The sequence below is a fragment of the Neodiprion lecontei genome, chromosome 5, assembly GCF_021901455.1.
Source record: "Neodiprion lecontei isolate iyNeoLeco1 chromosome 5, iyNeoLeco1.1, whole genome shotgun sequence".
In the NCBI taxonomy this organism is placed as follows: Eukaryota; Metazoa; Arthropoda; class Insecta; order Hymenoptera; family Diprionidae; genus Neodiprion; species Neodiprion lecontei.
The window spans coordinates 23,061,922-23,076,274 of NC_060264.1; the positions used below are offsets into that span (position 1 = coordinate 23,061,922).

The 14,353-nt window shown below is 39.1% G+C and overlaps 4 protein-coding genes across 8 annotated transcripts in view; 1 reads left to right on the top strand and 3 right to left on the bottom strand.

Annotated features, from left to right (window-relative positions):
- LOC107223033 (diacylglycerol kinase eta) overlaps positions 1–772 on the top strand; it is a 34,032-nt gene extending 33,260 nt beyond the window's left edge. Inside the window, exon 26 of the mRNA XM_046740672.1 lies at positions 560–772. Coding sequence (XP_046596628.1) covers positions 560–772 — 213 coding nt within the window. The remainder of the gene's footprint in view (positions 1–559) is intronic.
- Positions 177–4,861, bottom strand: LOC107223037 (probable glutamate--tRNA ligase, mitochondrial). Of its 4 annotated transcripts, none has more exons than XM_015662605.2 (9): positions 4,675–4,861; positions 4,423–4,586; positions 3,676–3,910; positions 2,417–2,827; positions 2,127–2,352; positions 1,658–1,818; positions 1,487–1,584; positions 1,174–1,331; positions 177–1,110 (listed from the first exon to the last, which is right to left on the bottom strand). In XM_015662605.2, the coding sequence occupies exons 2-9, from the start codon at positions 4,529–4,531 to the stop codon at positions 1,030–1,032; spliced, it is 1,479 nt and encodes a 492-aa protein (XP_015518091.1). In that variant the 5' UTR covers positions 4,532–4,586; positions 4,675–4,861; the 3' UTR covers positions 177–1,029. The 4 variants fall into 4 exon arrangements, with proteins under 4 accessions (XP_015518091.1, XP_015518089.1, XP_046596634.1 ...); XM_015662603.2 differs by having other exon boundaries at positions 1,412–1,584; positions 4,675–4,859; XM_046740678.1 differs by having other exon boundaries at positions 1,412–1,584; positions 4,781–4,849.
- A 2,524-nt stretch (positions 4,862–7,385) lies between these two features.
- Positions 7,386–9,960, bottom strand: LOC107223041. Of its 2 annotated transcripts, XM_046740686.1 has the most exons (4): positions 9,914–9,960; positions 8,765–9,211; positions 8,328–8,622; positions 7,386–8,244 (listed from the first exon to the last, which is right to left on the bottom strand). In XM_046740686.1, the coding sequence occupies exons 2-4, from the start codon at positions 8,972–8,974 to the stop codon at positions 7,961–7,963; spliced, it is 789 nt and encodes a 262-aa protein (XP_046596642.1). In that variant the 5' UTR covers positions 8,975–9,211; positions 9,914–9,960; the 3' UTR covers positions 7,386–7,960. The 2 variants fall into 2 exon arrangements, with proteins under 2 accessions (XP_046596642.1, XP_015518095.1); XM_015662609.2 differs by lacking the exon at positions 9,914–9,960 and having other exon boundaries at positions 8,765–9,259.
- Positions 9,961–10,606: 646 nt separating this feature from the next.
- LOC107223040 lies at positions 10,607–12,994 on the bottom strand. The gene is made up of 3 exons (XM_015662608.2): positions 12,550–12,994; positions 11,339–11,588; positions 10,607–11,026 (listed from the first exon to the last, which is right to left on the bottom strand). Exons 1-3 carry the CDS (start codon positions 12,715–12,717, stop codon positions 10,668–10,670), a joined length of 777 nt encoding a protein of 258 aa, XP_015518094.1. The 5' UTR covers positions 12,718–12,994; the 3' UTR covers positions 10,607–10,667.
- Between the last annotated feature and the right edge of the window lie 1,359 nt (positions 12,995–14,353).

The window sequence follows — 14,353 nt, forward strand, 5'->3', positions numbered from 1 at the left end:
CTCTTTTTTTTTTATGTCCCAACACTTAAATGTAGTTTCTTTTCTATTGTCTTATAATAATAATAACAACATTCAATGCGCTAACCAGTCGTCGCTGTCCGTGTTCAGTACGTGAAAGAATGACCGTCGTGTCGCTCGATTTCGATTTTCGCCACTCCACGATCTTTTTGCGGCAGCTTACCGATAAACGAGCGACTCGTCGATCCTTCTTCTTAATCCTGGCTACTTCTTCAGATATATTTATGCGTTGACAGAAACTGTATTTGTACAGTGAATTTAGATTCGAACTCTTCCGGCAATATCTTTTAATACTATATCGAGCTATGCTATGATATTATAAATACGCACGATTTTTCTTGTTCCTAGTGTTATTATTATTACAACTGTTGTTATTCTTATTATTCTTATTCGCACATCAATCGATATAACGATTGAGCTGGTACATACAACAGTTACATTATACCAAAGGTTGAATGATAATAATAATAAACTTCTTGACATTTCAAACTCTATTTTGTTGTTAATGAAACGCTTATTTTCCTATTGCTTACTGTTACAGCTCAGCCAAAGTGTGTTAAAAAATAGAAAAGAAAAAACCGTCCACGTTCCATGTGAGTCAATAATTTTACCCTCGGATCGTCGACGGAAAATGAAAACTACAAGTAAATCGAGGACTAGTGCTAGGAGACTAAAGTGGCATAAGATTAATAGGTACAACGAGAACAAGAAGTACCAAAGAAAAAAATTCAATGTTATATTTAAGCTGGTATAATGGTTTTTTTATTTTTAATTATTCATTTCACCGGCTTTTTTTCAAGTGAAAACATGAAATTCATGCGAGTGTGTCTATAAAATTCTTTGGGCAGAAGTGCGCAGTTAAGTATATTTACAAAAGGTTTATTTTGTCATTTGATTTTGTATTTCTTTTTTCTACTTACGATAAAAACAGCATTAACAATTATTCGAAATCTGTACAACCATCGATAATATTATGTACACAAAATCTGCTTGAGTCCTCTTTTTTGTTTTCTAGGAAAGAGCTCGTTTCACGCGATCCAGAGTCGCGTTCTGGCCTAAAATCTCAATCATCTCAGCCACGCTTGGACCCTCCTATTTCGAAAGAATGACCAGACTGTTTAAAACTGCTAATCAAAGCGTCATGACGAGTCTTACCTTCAAGCCGCTTAGGACGCTGCGCAATAATCTCATGAATTTTTCAAACGGAATATCGTTTGTGTCAGCGAAATTCCTCAACCAGTGTTTCAGACTCTCTTTTCGGAAGAAATCCGCGTCTTTGGAAGCTAGCTGCCTATCAAACTCCTCCAGTATTCCTGGTAAGAATCGATTTATTTATTACATGATCAGCAGCAGAGACTCGTACGTATATGTATCTATTTTTGAATTTTTTTACTCAAATATTCGGTGGGGCTTTGGCTAATGGCTGAAGTCGAGGGGGGAGGAACCACCCATAGAAAAGCCAGCTCACCGCTGACTAGGTCTTCAAGTTTTGATATCCTATTCTTGGCCCAATTGAGAACATCGTGAACGTGATTCTCGTCCAGCTGCAGAGTGCCGTCCTTCGATCTGGCGATCAAATATCGAGCATGGAATATTTAAACTCACAGAACAGTTTCAATGACGGACAGAGAGCTCTTACCTGTCGGGAAACGCGTCACTGACCAGCCTAACGACTTTGTTGATAAGGAACTTTGCGTTGTTCTCCTCCTCAAGGAGCTGCGATATCTCCAGCTTATTGAACTCCAATAGCTTCTCGGGTAGCAGTTTGCAGGAGTTGACATTCACAGCAGACAAATCGAACTTCATACAAAATAAAACAAGTGGTTAATCTGGCTAAGAACTTTCCACTTGAATGCGTTTCAAGCTCATACAACATCATCAAATTTAATGTTTTTATTCTTTTATTTAGTCATTTCAGAAACACCTGAAACTACTAAATCTATCAAATCCAAAATTAAATTAGCAAAATAACCCCCTTCATTCTCCTTTTTCTCTAGATATTTCTCTGGAAAAAGAAGAGCAAGAAGGTAAAAAAGCGAGTAACTTCAAAGTTAGTCAACAATTCGCCTCCTTCTTCTGTTTTCCTTTGCAAAAGCGAATCAAATCACCTGCTTTATCAGCTCCCCGTAGCTGTAGCATCGCTGCTCCCTACCGTGTGTCCTGTTGAAACCACCGCCAGCATGAGTTATGAAGTTGAGCAAAGCAAGTGGGAATATTCCACTCTGTCTATAGTTCTCGACCCTTATGTCCCCCTGTCTTTTGGACAGTTTCGAACCGTCTGGATTGAGGATCAGTGGAAGATGTGCGAACAGCGGCGGCGTCCATCCGAAAGCCCTGAAAAATCCGACAAAAACCAGTCATTGTCGAGCATTTATGAGTAGGAAGCGAACACACACACCGATACATCAATATATGCTTCTGCGTCGACATGAGCCACTCAACACCACGCAGGACGTGCGATATCTCCATGAAGTGATCGTCCACCACGTTGGCGAAGTGGTAAGTTGGATACTTGTCGGACTTGATGATTACCGGATCCCCTTCGTTTTGCGCCACGTCGTAACTCGTAGGCCCGTAAACAAGGTCGTCGAAGGAATTAATATTCCCGACGAGCTTGAACCTGATGCAGTAGGGCTCTTCTCTTCTCAATTTCTCTGCCAAATCCTCCTTGGCAAGGTGGCGACATTTATTGTCGTACCTTGGAATCTGTCTGAGCCTAAGCGCCTCACGTCTCAGAAGATCTAGCCTGCGATCAGTACAGAAACACCTGTAGGCGGATCCGTTTTTCAGAAGAGTCTCGACCTGCTCACTGGAACATAAGGAAAGTTTATAAAAGTAGTAGAAACATTGATGATAATAATAAGTTGCATAAAGATATTGAAGTTAACAAGAAATGGTCACTAGAAAATATAATGATCTTTAATCCAAGGTTTGTGTAAATTAAAAGAATTGCATACTCATTAAATGAGCAACAATATCATTATTTATGAAGAAAAAATAGAGAAAGTAAAGGAAATTGAAGATCTTCGGATTGCATTGCAGTCTCATCTTGAGTTTAAAAAACATATCGCAAACATCACTACTACTGCAACGAAAAACTTAAACCTATTGAGATTTAAGTGTCATAAATTCAAAGATCTAGAATCCCATATGGTTATAAGGCTTATCGCATTTTGATTTTTACATACCATCAAGAAGATTTAGAATCAACAAAATAATATTTACCACATTGTTGAATTTAAGTAAAGCTGGAGAAAAGTTTTATGTTTATGGAACGAGTGTTATAGCGAATCAAAACCTAGAAGTCATTGATTTATTTTCAACAAGTATATCATCATTTGAAAATGAAATGCAAAAGTAAATATATAAATATTAATCAAAACAAGCTTGTTAAATTGGCTAATTATTTTTCATACTGTATATTGATATATGTCAGAATACTAATACGTATTATCAATTATAATTCATATCATATATTTAATTTTTTTTAATCAATGCTTAGAATTTATATTCTTTTATCCCACGTAATAATTTTGTAATTATGTATTGGGTATAAATCCGTTATTGATCAAATTAAATTTAAAAAAATAAGCCGTGTGCGATTTAATGCCGTTTCTGACAGTCTCAGTTACTCGCTTGACTAGTGATCAGGCGTACTTGTACAGCTCGAGGCGCTTTGACTGGAGGTATGGCCCTTTTGGTCCGCCTCTCGTCGGATCCTCGTCAGGGATAATTCCTGCCCAGAGAAGATCATCCTGCAGTTTTTTGATTGCATCTGGAACCAACCTCGTTTGATCCGTATCTTCGATCCGCAGTATGAAACTGCCGTTGTTAGAACGGGCAAACAGGTAATTATATAGAGCTGTTCGCAGACCTCCGAGATGCAGGTGTCCTGTTTAACGATATAATATTGGGACTTTTCTATATTCTTTGTTTTACATTATTGCTAAAGCCATGGAATTGATATATTTAATTTGAAATTAAATTTATTAATTGTCAAACTGGTGTTTACAGCAACTGTGATACATACATGAATATAGTAATTTTAACTGAATCAAAGTTTCAAAAATTCTGTAAATCTTGCCAATAAGAATTTTTCGGTTTTTTTAAATCTTATTCTCATTTGTTTTTTTACATGTTTTACAGAAGTACATGAATATCCTATTCGGCTGAAAACGGTAGCAAAATCTCTCATGTTCAGTGTTTTCTTCAAAATTTGAATTCCGTTGCATTGGTACGTCTTCTCGCCGTTTGTCTTTCGGATTCCATGTGCCTGGTTCAATGTGCATAGTTCGTGATAGACGTAATCATTCAAAAACACAGGCGGCAAAGTGCACCGCTCGGCTTAACTGCGCCATATTTTACGCACTTCTCGGTTTATCAGCCGCATGTTCAATTACTCACCGGTTGGACTAGGTGCAAATCGAACCCGAACCTGCTGCTTACTGTAGCATCGTTTCTGCGACGATGATATGTAACAATTTGTCAGAGGCCTCAATATGTTACGTTGCATATTAGTAAATCGTCAAGCCGTGAGATTCAAGTCTTCTTATCTGCTTGCAACAAACCTAAAGTTGATAAAAAAAAATAAATAAAAGACTAAGATACAACAATATCCATGTAAGAAGTAACAAATGCTGATCCAAACACTCTAACCCAGGAAAGAGAAGGAGAAGAACAATAGAAATTTTGAAATCTGATTGCCAGTGACGTTTATTCTTCTTCTCCTTACAGCTAAATGCAAAACTATTCTCTTCCTCACTTTCCGGCAATAACCTACAAACGTCATTCGCGCGTGGATTTGTGACGTCACATGCCGCCTGAAGTTGGCGACAGGCCGCCGACGCAGCGCATTCGCAGACGTCGCTCGAGCTTCGGACCGTTCGAACCATTTGGAATTGTGTGAAGATCGGTCTCAGCGTCGGTCGCATGTTTCAGGAGTCTCTCGGTTTGTTTACCAACTACCAATTACGATTATGTCGGTTAGTACGTTCGTGTTCATATCACTGTAGTTTGTACTGATTGTGAGTGGCTAGACGATCGCTTACCGTCCGCCGCTGTTTCACGTCGTGGAGTGATTGCTTTCGGGTGAGTAAATCTGTATCGGATCGTGTTTGAGTGTGTCAATTGTGCCAATGCTGAACGGTAAGTGTATAATACCATTGATGCACGACATGTCGTTTGTAAATCCGTTACCGATATGCTTTCGTTATAAAAAATTAGTTCCAAAAACTTAGTCAGACAGCGCGAGCGCAACGGCGGTTTCGTTTTGCCGCGCAAATGTCGCTGCTGCAGCGCTGCCTTCAAAGTACTCACGGAATTCTGGGACGCCGGGGAGTTCGAACGAGCTTGGGTCTCATTCTGCATCACGAATTTGTGGAAATTTGTGCTGAATTTAACGTTTTTTTATTTGAGTGAATTCAATCCGTGGAGTCCTATTTTCAGACTGCTTGCGAAAAACGAAAGATTCTCGTCTTTGACATCTGAAAATGGGACTTTACTTCGACGAATTTACCATTGCGATTTCGTAGAATCCGTGCCATTTATTTATTTCTCCATCAAATGAAAGTACACTGGAGTGTTTTTGTTCAGAATTGTGTATAGAATGGGGCTGTTGAGCCTTTTTTTTCGTTTGTGATACGTTGACTTCGATATTTGGAGACACATAATATTCATAAACCTGAAGACTGATAACGCCTTCATTCGACGCTTATTTTCACTCGTTGATGGTAATTTCTTTTAGTTCTGTTATTTATTTGTCACTAAAAATAAGCAAATTATATAAGACTCTCATTGCTAAACAATGACAACGCTGCTCTATGGTTGGACGAAGAAGATTTTGACACTTCCAATTTTTGCCATCGCCTTACAAAAAGATAATGAAGTCCGGACTACGTTAGTAATATAAAGGAATGGTTTGAAGGTCCGCGGACACGGGATGATTAATTTTTTTTCGGCCAAAAACAATATTTATTTATTCATTATTACCAGCTTCGATGCATTTCATTTCCACCTAGGAGATACAAAATATAACCTGAAAGAGAGAGGGACATACCACTCTGTGCTCGAAAGCCAGACACAAAAATAAAATGAAAATAAACCAAAACAACACAAAATTAAGTACTTATCTATTGTCTGCCCAGGCAGCACGAAACTTAGTCGTCTGAAGGATCTTTTATGCACCATTTTCTAACGCCTAAAAGATACCTCTATGTCCAAAAGATATCGTCATGCCTAAAAGATGTCCTTGAGGCTTTATAGACGTCAGAAAATGGCGCATAAGACATCCTTTAGACGACTTTAAGTTTTGTGCTGTCTGGGTGAGAATATACAAATTTTTTACTTTATTTGAAAATATTAAAAAATAATGATCATATTAGAGTTGCTATTTTAACAATGTTCGACATTAAAAATTGCCAAATGAGTGACGTCACAAAAGCGGGGGTAGACTCACACGAATGTAAATACTCGTGGCGGAGGGCGGAAACCATGAAATTTGTATTACGTTATTTATGAATGACCCCTCGGGGCTACGTCGAATAAATATTGGTGTCCAATAAATCTCATATCCAATACAGCTTTCGTTTACTTTTGATATCCAATAACACTGGTGTCCAATCGGCTGGTATTCAAACGGAGTTCACTCGAGAAATGCGAGCGTGGACTCTCTAAGGCTTCTCTTTTCTCGTTCGTAAAACTGGATGAACAGAAAGATGAGAATCTAATTTGGGCTAGAATTCTCGACCCGATTCGACAAAAAGTATAAATATAATGGTATTTGTAAGCTCTGAATGCCGAATCGCGTACTGTAGCATTCATACGGGTTGAGTAGGCGTCGTAATTGGCGAGTGGTATTCGAGGAACGGTTTCGAACTGCATGATTAACTAATTTCCCAACTCTACGTAGGTACACGTACGCACCTTTTCGCTCCCAATCATCCAATTTATCCGTTCATTCATTCATTCATTCATTCTCTCTGTTTGGAGTAGGAAAAGCACATTCGGTTGTGGGTCGGTCATTATCTACACAAACACACACACACACACGTGTTATTCCTAGGCTGCAACACTCCCTGTCCTCGCATCGTTCAACGAGCTCTAGTATTATCATCATCATTATTATTATCATTGTCATGTACTCGCAATCGTATTTGTACAAGTCTAGAATACAAATCGGTTACGATCATTTATCCATGTGTTCTTGTATACACCCTAAATCGTGCAGGTCCCTAAAACAACGAGGAAAACTTGGAAAACTCAGGAAATTTCTTACAACACGGAAAAGTCAGGGGATTTCGAAAATAAGACTGGAATTTTGAATGTGTCGAAGAAATAAACTCGTTCTTATACAAATTACTATCGATATGTCGAGAAAAAAAATTGTATATAATTAAAATTTTGTGTCATCGCACCACCTCATACATTCCGTGTATATTACTTAATACCAAACTTTCTTTCGTTTTTTTCTTACGGAAAATCGGTGACTGTTTTTTTTTTTTTTTTTAATTGATAGTCAGATAGTAAGATATTTACTAGGTAACACTGAAGGTATTAGTATTAATGTGTGAAAAAATTGTCATTATTCAGGGTTATATTTCTTGAAATATTACTGGAAAAATCCTATTTTCAGGCTACAGTACCTGGAAAAGTCAGGAAATTTCAGATTCGAGAAAGCGTACGAACCCTGAATAAGAAATTTCAATAGATCAAGTACGATCGAAATCTCAAGTTTTTGCTTATTTCAAATTCTGGCAATGAACGAATATTGTATCAATCGAATATGTACCCTCAGGCTCATAATTTCGTACTTTTGAACAGCTGATCACGTTTCGGTTTCTCCGCAAAAGACAGTTTATTATCAGAATTTCCAATCAAGCTTGATCTACCGAAATCCGAAGTACATCCTAAATATTATAAAATTGCTCCCGTAGTCTCGGAATTCCTACAAATCGGCGTTAGAATAATCGTTTGCAGGAACGTTGACGCACGTCTCCTTGACGCTTTCGACGGTGAGCCCGTGTCTCGCTAAAAGATTTTGCACCCCGATCGCGAAGCTTTCCTGGAGTCTGTGTTCTCGGGACAATATGAAGGAAAATAGTTGACGGGTTTCCTCGGCTCCCGCGGGACTCGGCGTCGAGCAGAAAGTCAGCACCATCCGTGATCCCGTGGCCTTTATTACTTGGACCGACCCGGCGAATTGGACGTATTTATGGGTCAGCAGCGTGCCTGAAAAAAATATTGAAAATAAATTAACGGACGTCGATGTCGAAGAAAGATGCCTGAAAACGCAAGAACAATCGAAACATCACCGTTTTGCTGCCCTTCCGAACGCCATAAGCCGGGATTCTTTCCTAGATCGGGTACGCTAAAGGAGTATTCAAGATCCCCAGCGTCTTCAACCCATAATAATCGGATGCGGATGCCGCTTGATTTATCTTCCGATTTGTTCCCCTTCGAATTGTAATTATCGTCCGGCCACAGCTCCACTACGGGACAAGTCTTTACCGTAGTCGTAACGTGGTGAGCGTCGTCTTTACGGCCATCGGGTGCAGGTGGTTCGATTTTATGCTTCACGACTTCGACCGCGTACCATTTTCCCATTATCTGTGGGTATACACAATGTGCAATTATTCACGAAACACGATAAGATGGAAGGGAATTGAATTATGGTATTCTATTTCAATCGATTACAATTTTTCCAATGACATTTCCAACAAACTGTGTATAATTTAGAAAGATTTTTCACCTGCTTCAAGTCCAGAGCCGGTTGTCGTTTGAGGACCGGACAGTACAACGTTCCATTGCCAGTATTGTCGTTTCCGATGATTGTTGAATTTTCCGTTTTTCCGTTGTCCGTGTAGCCCGATGAGCCGTTTATTAATCCAACGACCACGATTAGCAAAAACCACGGTAATGAACGATCGCTGTCGTTCTTCTTGTTATTTTGGCAATTCATATTTTATTCACAAGTTATTTGAAACTCGATGATAATGTGCGCCGTATATATCTTAACGTTTATTTCTGTGTAGCGAATGACAATGATGCGGCAGCGATAGAATGATGTTGACGTTACGGTGTCCCGGACAGGTCTGGCCTTTTATTGTTGCTCGACTCCGAACCACTGTACTCTCATAAAGCACGATGAGTCTCGACACGATTTTTCTATTCGCAATTATATGCAAGATCGCTCTGGCTGCAGTTAACAAACTGTATTAGATTGGTCAACGTGAATCTACTCATGCTGTCAATTAATTATCCGAAGAATCAACACTCTGACACGCAAGCTAGCATTATTCACGTTACTAACACACATTACGCATCTTGTATTGTAAATATTATTCCCCGAAGAAGATTTCGTTTTTTAAGTTCTGCACGAACCATGTTGTATGTATATATATATATCAGGGTGCTCTTTTTTGGACTATTTTTTTTTCGGTCCCATCGTGAAATTTTGTTGGAAATACAACAAAAAAAAATCCCTGAAAGATTGAGTCCTTAATATTAATATTAAGTGCTCGCCCAAGGCATGTAAAGATTTCCCGCTTAAAATACACGTAAACTTTAATTTTTTTCTTTAAAACATCTACAGTTCAGAGGCATTCTATGGTATAGTCTAGGACATCAGTAGGTTTTCTTCAGAATGAAATGCTCTACAAAAGTGCTCATTGCGGTGAAGTCGTACGGACCACCCAAACCCAATTTTTTCATGAAATTCTTGTTTTTTTGCCCCTATCTCGTAAATGACAAGAGCTACAAAAAAAAAATATTAATAATAATAAAAATAATTAAATTTCCTACAAATTTATTGAATATTTTTTTTTTTGTAGCTTTTTTTGTAGAAAAAAAAAATAGTCCAAAAAAAAAGCACCCTAATATATGTGTGTGTGTATTATACTTGATCATCGTCGTCGACGACTTGAGGATGACGACGAGGATCGTTTGTTTCATGCGGTGCGACTCGCGATGTGCTCGATGATAGCGAAGGAGGGATTCGTTCGGTAATAATTAAGGTTAATTCCGCAATTGACCCCCGTCGTCGCGGCTCGCTTTTCTCCCTCCCGCGTCTCTGTTCTCGGTACCAGTATTGCTGACGCATCTGCTGATCCTCGCCAATTCTTCTCTTTCTTTCGCTACTTTTTTCTCGGATAATTCGGAATTATCAGCATATTTTCAAGAATTCGTGATCATCTCGTTATATTGAAACTCATTATTGTACAACGAGTACGAATTTTCTTATAAAAAAAAAAATTAAAATAACGATATTTCAATAACGAACATGTTTAATGAATAAACACTCATACAAAAGTGAACAATTTTTCCTCCCTTATATATGCTATAAATTATTAATCAATATATATATTACAATACAACGATAATGAATATAAGTAAAATATATACTTTTGAACGTTCAATCGTGTAACACAATATTAAAACTTACATTGATATAACCACTATTTAATTACAACACATTCTTGCATAAATAACCACTTCTTCGTAAAGATTTCTTTTAAAAAAGGAATAAAGGTAAATCCTTTATAGAATACATAAGATCAAACCGCGGGTGATTCGTATTATTTATATTTGTATAATAGGTATTTGTGTAATATATAAACAGCCATGTGCTACAAATCATAAGAATCACAATAAAACTATAATATGCAACAGTTAAAATTAGCAGCTTGTGCGATTGCCGTGTGAGAAACGGTGACTAGGATGGTGAAAACGGCCAATGCCGATAAAGTGTAAACGCTGAAACGGTGATCCCTGCTCCCCGAATTAGCGCAAGTCTGTTTAATCATTATGTTGTTCAATCCCTTATTTATCGAGAGTAGGATCTCGATACTACGTATCTCCTCTAGCGGCAGCTCGCGTCCACGGGACAATATCACCGTGTACAACTGATTGTCAGCAGTGGTCGAACAAAATGTTAGGGCGAGGTGCGACTCGGTCGCTTTCATCACTTGAACATCGCCGACGAATTGAACGTATCCTTTGGCCAGAAGCGTCCCTGCGTTACAATCGTAAATGAAAACTGTCAATTAAGCAGTTCAAGCATTACAGCCGCAGAGTGGTTTCGATTTCGAAAAGGTCTCGTATGAAGTCATCGAACATCATGACTCGACGGGAATGCGTTATATACACGAGAATTGGAGTAAATTGTGTTAATTTTGGCAATGGCCGACATATTTATATATTGATGAGAGCGAAACTGTTTGAAGAACGCATTAACGCACAACACCAAGGACGATGAGTTTTCTGATCCCGGCAACTAGGATACGAAGACTGTTGAAAAAAAATATCACGGAAAACAGATGCGTACCGTTCTGTTTATCCTTTGATTTCCATTTTCCAGGCTTCACGTTCGAGGGTACATAAAACGAGTAGTCGAGATTCCCAGCGTCCTCGGTCCAGAGAAGCCTCAGGCTCCTGTGGGTCCAGCCGTCACCTGACCCGGTAAATCGGAGGTTTATCACGGGGCACGTCTTCACAAAAACCCGACCTGAAGTCATAGGGCCGAATTTTTCGAATTTGTGTTTCACCACCTCAACCGCGTACCATTGTCCCTCTATCTGTATCGATTGAATACCGTGAAATCATTATCACCGCTTAGTAATGTTTGCATCGGGCATCAATACTGCAGCATATCATTCTATGACCCTTCGCACTAAGCTACAGAGGATGACCTTTGAGAGTTCGCTCTATCTTTCACAGAATTGTGATGTCAGAATAGAAGCAAGTCCATAGTTTGAACGGTTTGTCGGCTGGATAGTTGGGAAAAGCGGAGAAATTTCTTGAAATTGCATATTATCTGTATTTACCCCATCGAACAAAATCAACTCGACATTTGTACTGCCACGCAATTCTTTTTACGAGAATTATGAACGATGGGTCGACCGCTTTTCGGTTGTCTATAGTCTGGGCGGCTTGGCACGTGCTTCGGATCAGTATGGACGGTCGGTTAAGTCCATATTAGTTAGGACCTCACGACAGATTTCTTTTATCTTTAACAGCTTGTTCATTGGGTATTAAATACACATGTCATATAGACGTTTACTTCTATCTCTCTCTCCCTCTCTCTCCCTCTCTCTCCCATCATTCAATGGATGAAAATAAAGAAGTCCAAGAATATCAATCATGCAGAGCTCGGCTCGTGTCATCGGTACTCTATTTTTCTCTTTCAACAAGTGCAAGTGTCGTTTAATATTACTAATTGAATATGTACATACGTATGCGGTATGTATCATGTCGCTGATCCTTACATAACATATTTAAAGAAAACAAGAGAGAGAAAGAGAGTGCGAACAAAAATACGCAAGACTATGTATCTGATTCGCCACAATAAGATATAAACATCCATTGTGCCTATTATTGTACCCGTTTCTTCTACCTCGATTGGAATTCTACATATCGTTCACTTGCCAAAGCGGCCAAACCAGAGTTCATACTTCGATACGAGATACTTGGTTCACAAAAGCTGAACCTTAGCTCAGTTTACACTTAACATGAATATAATCTTGTTCAATTATTTACCTGGGTCCAATTGAGTGAATTTTGTGGATTAAAATCCGGACATTCAGCCATAACTGTTGTTGTATCTGTCGCTTGATCCGTGGTTTTAGACGACGAATCGTGAATCGTTGCAATAACTGTTATCAGGATTATAATCGATACTCGGTGTGGGAATGACTTGCAATGCATCTTTGGTGACGGAAGATTGAAGGAAAAGTTAATGTGAATCAACGGACAAAAATTAAACGCTGCAAATCAACCTATTGTGCGAATTCCACGTTTCAAAACCACGCGCGGTATTTTCTAATTACTCTCCTCCAATATTCTTCTCTCCGTTTCTGGTATTCACCAAATATCATAATCCGCACTGTTACAGATAGAGACTGTTGTTAACGTTCCGAACACACAAAGTCATCTGACCCTGTCAACTGACTAGCCAACTAAATGCTACGGATGCAACGGAAGGAGATCTCTGCCCCTTCCAAACCTCCGATGACCGCTCTTCTTCATCGCGATCATCCTCTCGTAGATATTAGAGCAGTGACGATGGGGCGGCGCGGCGACATTCCAGAAGCCGAAATTGTTTTATTCCACTTTAGCGCTACTTTTGAAACGCCGAAAAGTGTGCGACTGTGCCTGATCGGTTCATCTGCATCCCGACATAGGCTTCGCAGTCTTCCGGAAAGTTCTTCCATTAATCGTAGAGCGATATTGGTGCCGCCATTATGGAGTCACTCGCGAGTTTAACGTTACGATATAACGCCCGGGACCTTTGATAATAGGCTGCCGGGTTATCGCATCGCAAGAAAGAACGTTCATTCTCTTTTAACTACATTTTGAGAGTTTAATGTATGTACGTGCTATTCAGTCTCACTATCTAAAGCAATGAAATAGTGAATATCGGGAAATTATCATACGACGGTATATTTGAACACCCCATTTTCCGCCCATTCTCCGCTGCTCTCCCTCGCGATCGACGTTCCGAACTCTGACGGTAACTTATCGACTTTGTTTCATTCGCGAAATCTACGTCAGATGGAACTTCTTCTCTGCGTTGTCATTATAAAACTGATGGAGGAGAATGCACACGCAGTTTTTATCATTATTCATCTTAGAAATGCATTGCAATTCTATAAAAAAAAGAATATATATATATATATATTTAACACCAATCCCCTACACTTGTTCAAAGCTTAATTCATCACTCCGGATACGTGTGAAAAACGAATAAAGCTTACCGCAGAGAGATATTTGCAAATTTGTGTGCTTCAAGGCAGATTGGATTGGAAGGTGTAGTAGGAGCAATGAGACACTTTCTTACATACGTACCTGTGTCGCATAATTTTTATAGCAAATGAAATTAGGCGGTGGTCCACGTATCTCGTGACCGACGTACCGGTTAGAGGCCAGGTTTACTTTCGGTTCGGTTCATCGGTGCGTGAGCACATCGTCAGATGCACATGGGTTGAATTCGGTGCTCGTTCCTCCCTGTACCTACGTGTTAAGGTGTCACCGGGATTCGAACAACGCGATCACGCCGCGCCTCGTTGAACTATTATACATGACAAGATATTTGACCGAGCTGTGCAATACGCTCTTCCTGACTTCTTGTTTACGGAAGATTGGAAGAATTTTCTACAGGAGGTCAATTTTTGACTCCATTTCACTTCAACCCGATATAAGTATATAGTTTAACAGACATTGACGTGATTGATTACAGCACTTTTCGGGTTCTTGTGTATCTTTCAAGAAACATAATCGATTTATCAAAAAAGTTGGTTATTAGAAACTACGATAGATGTTTAATGGGTACATATACTGGTAG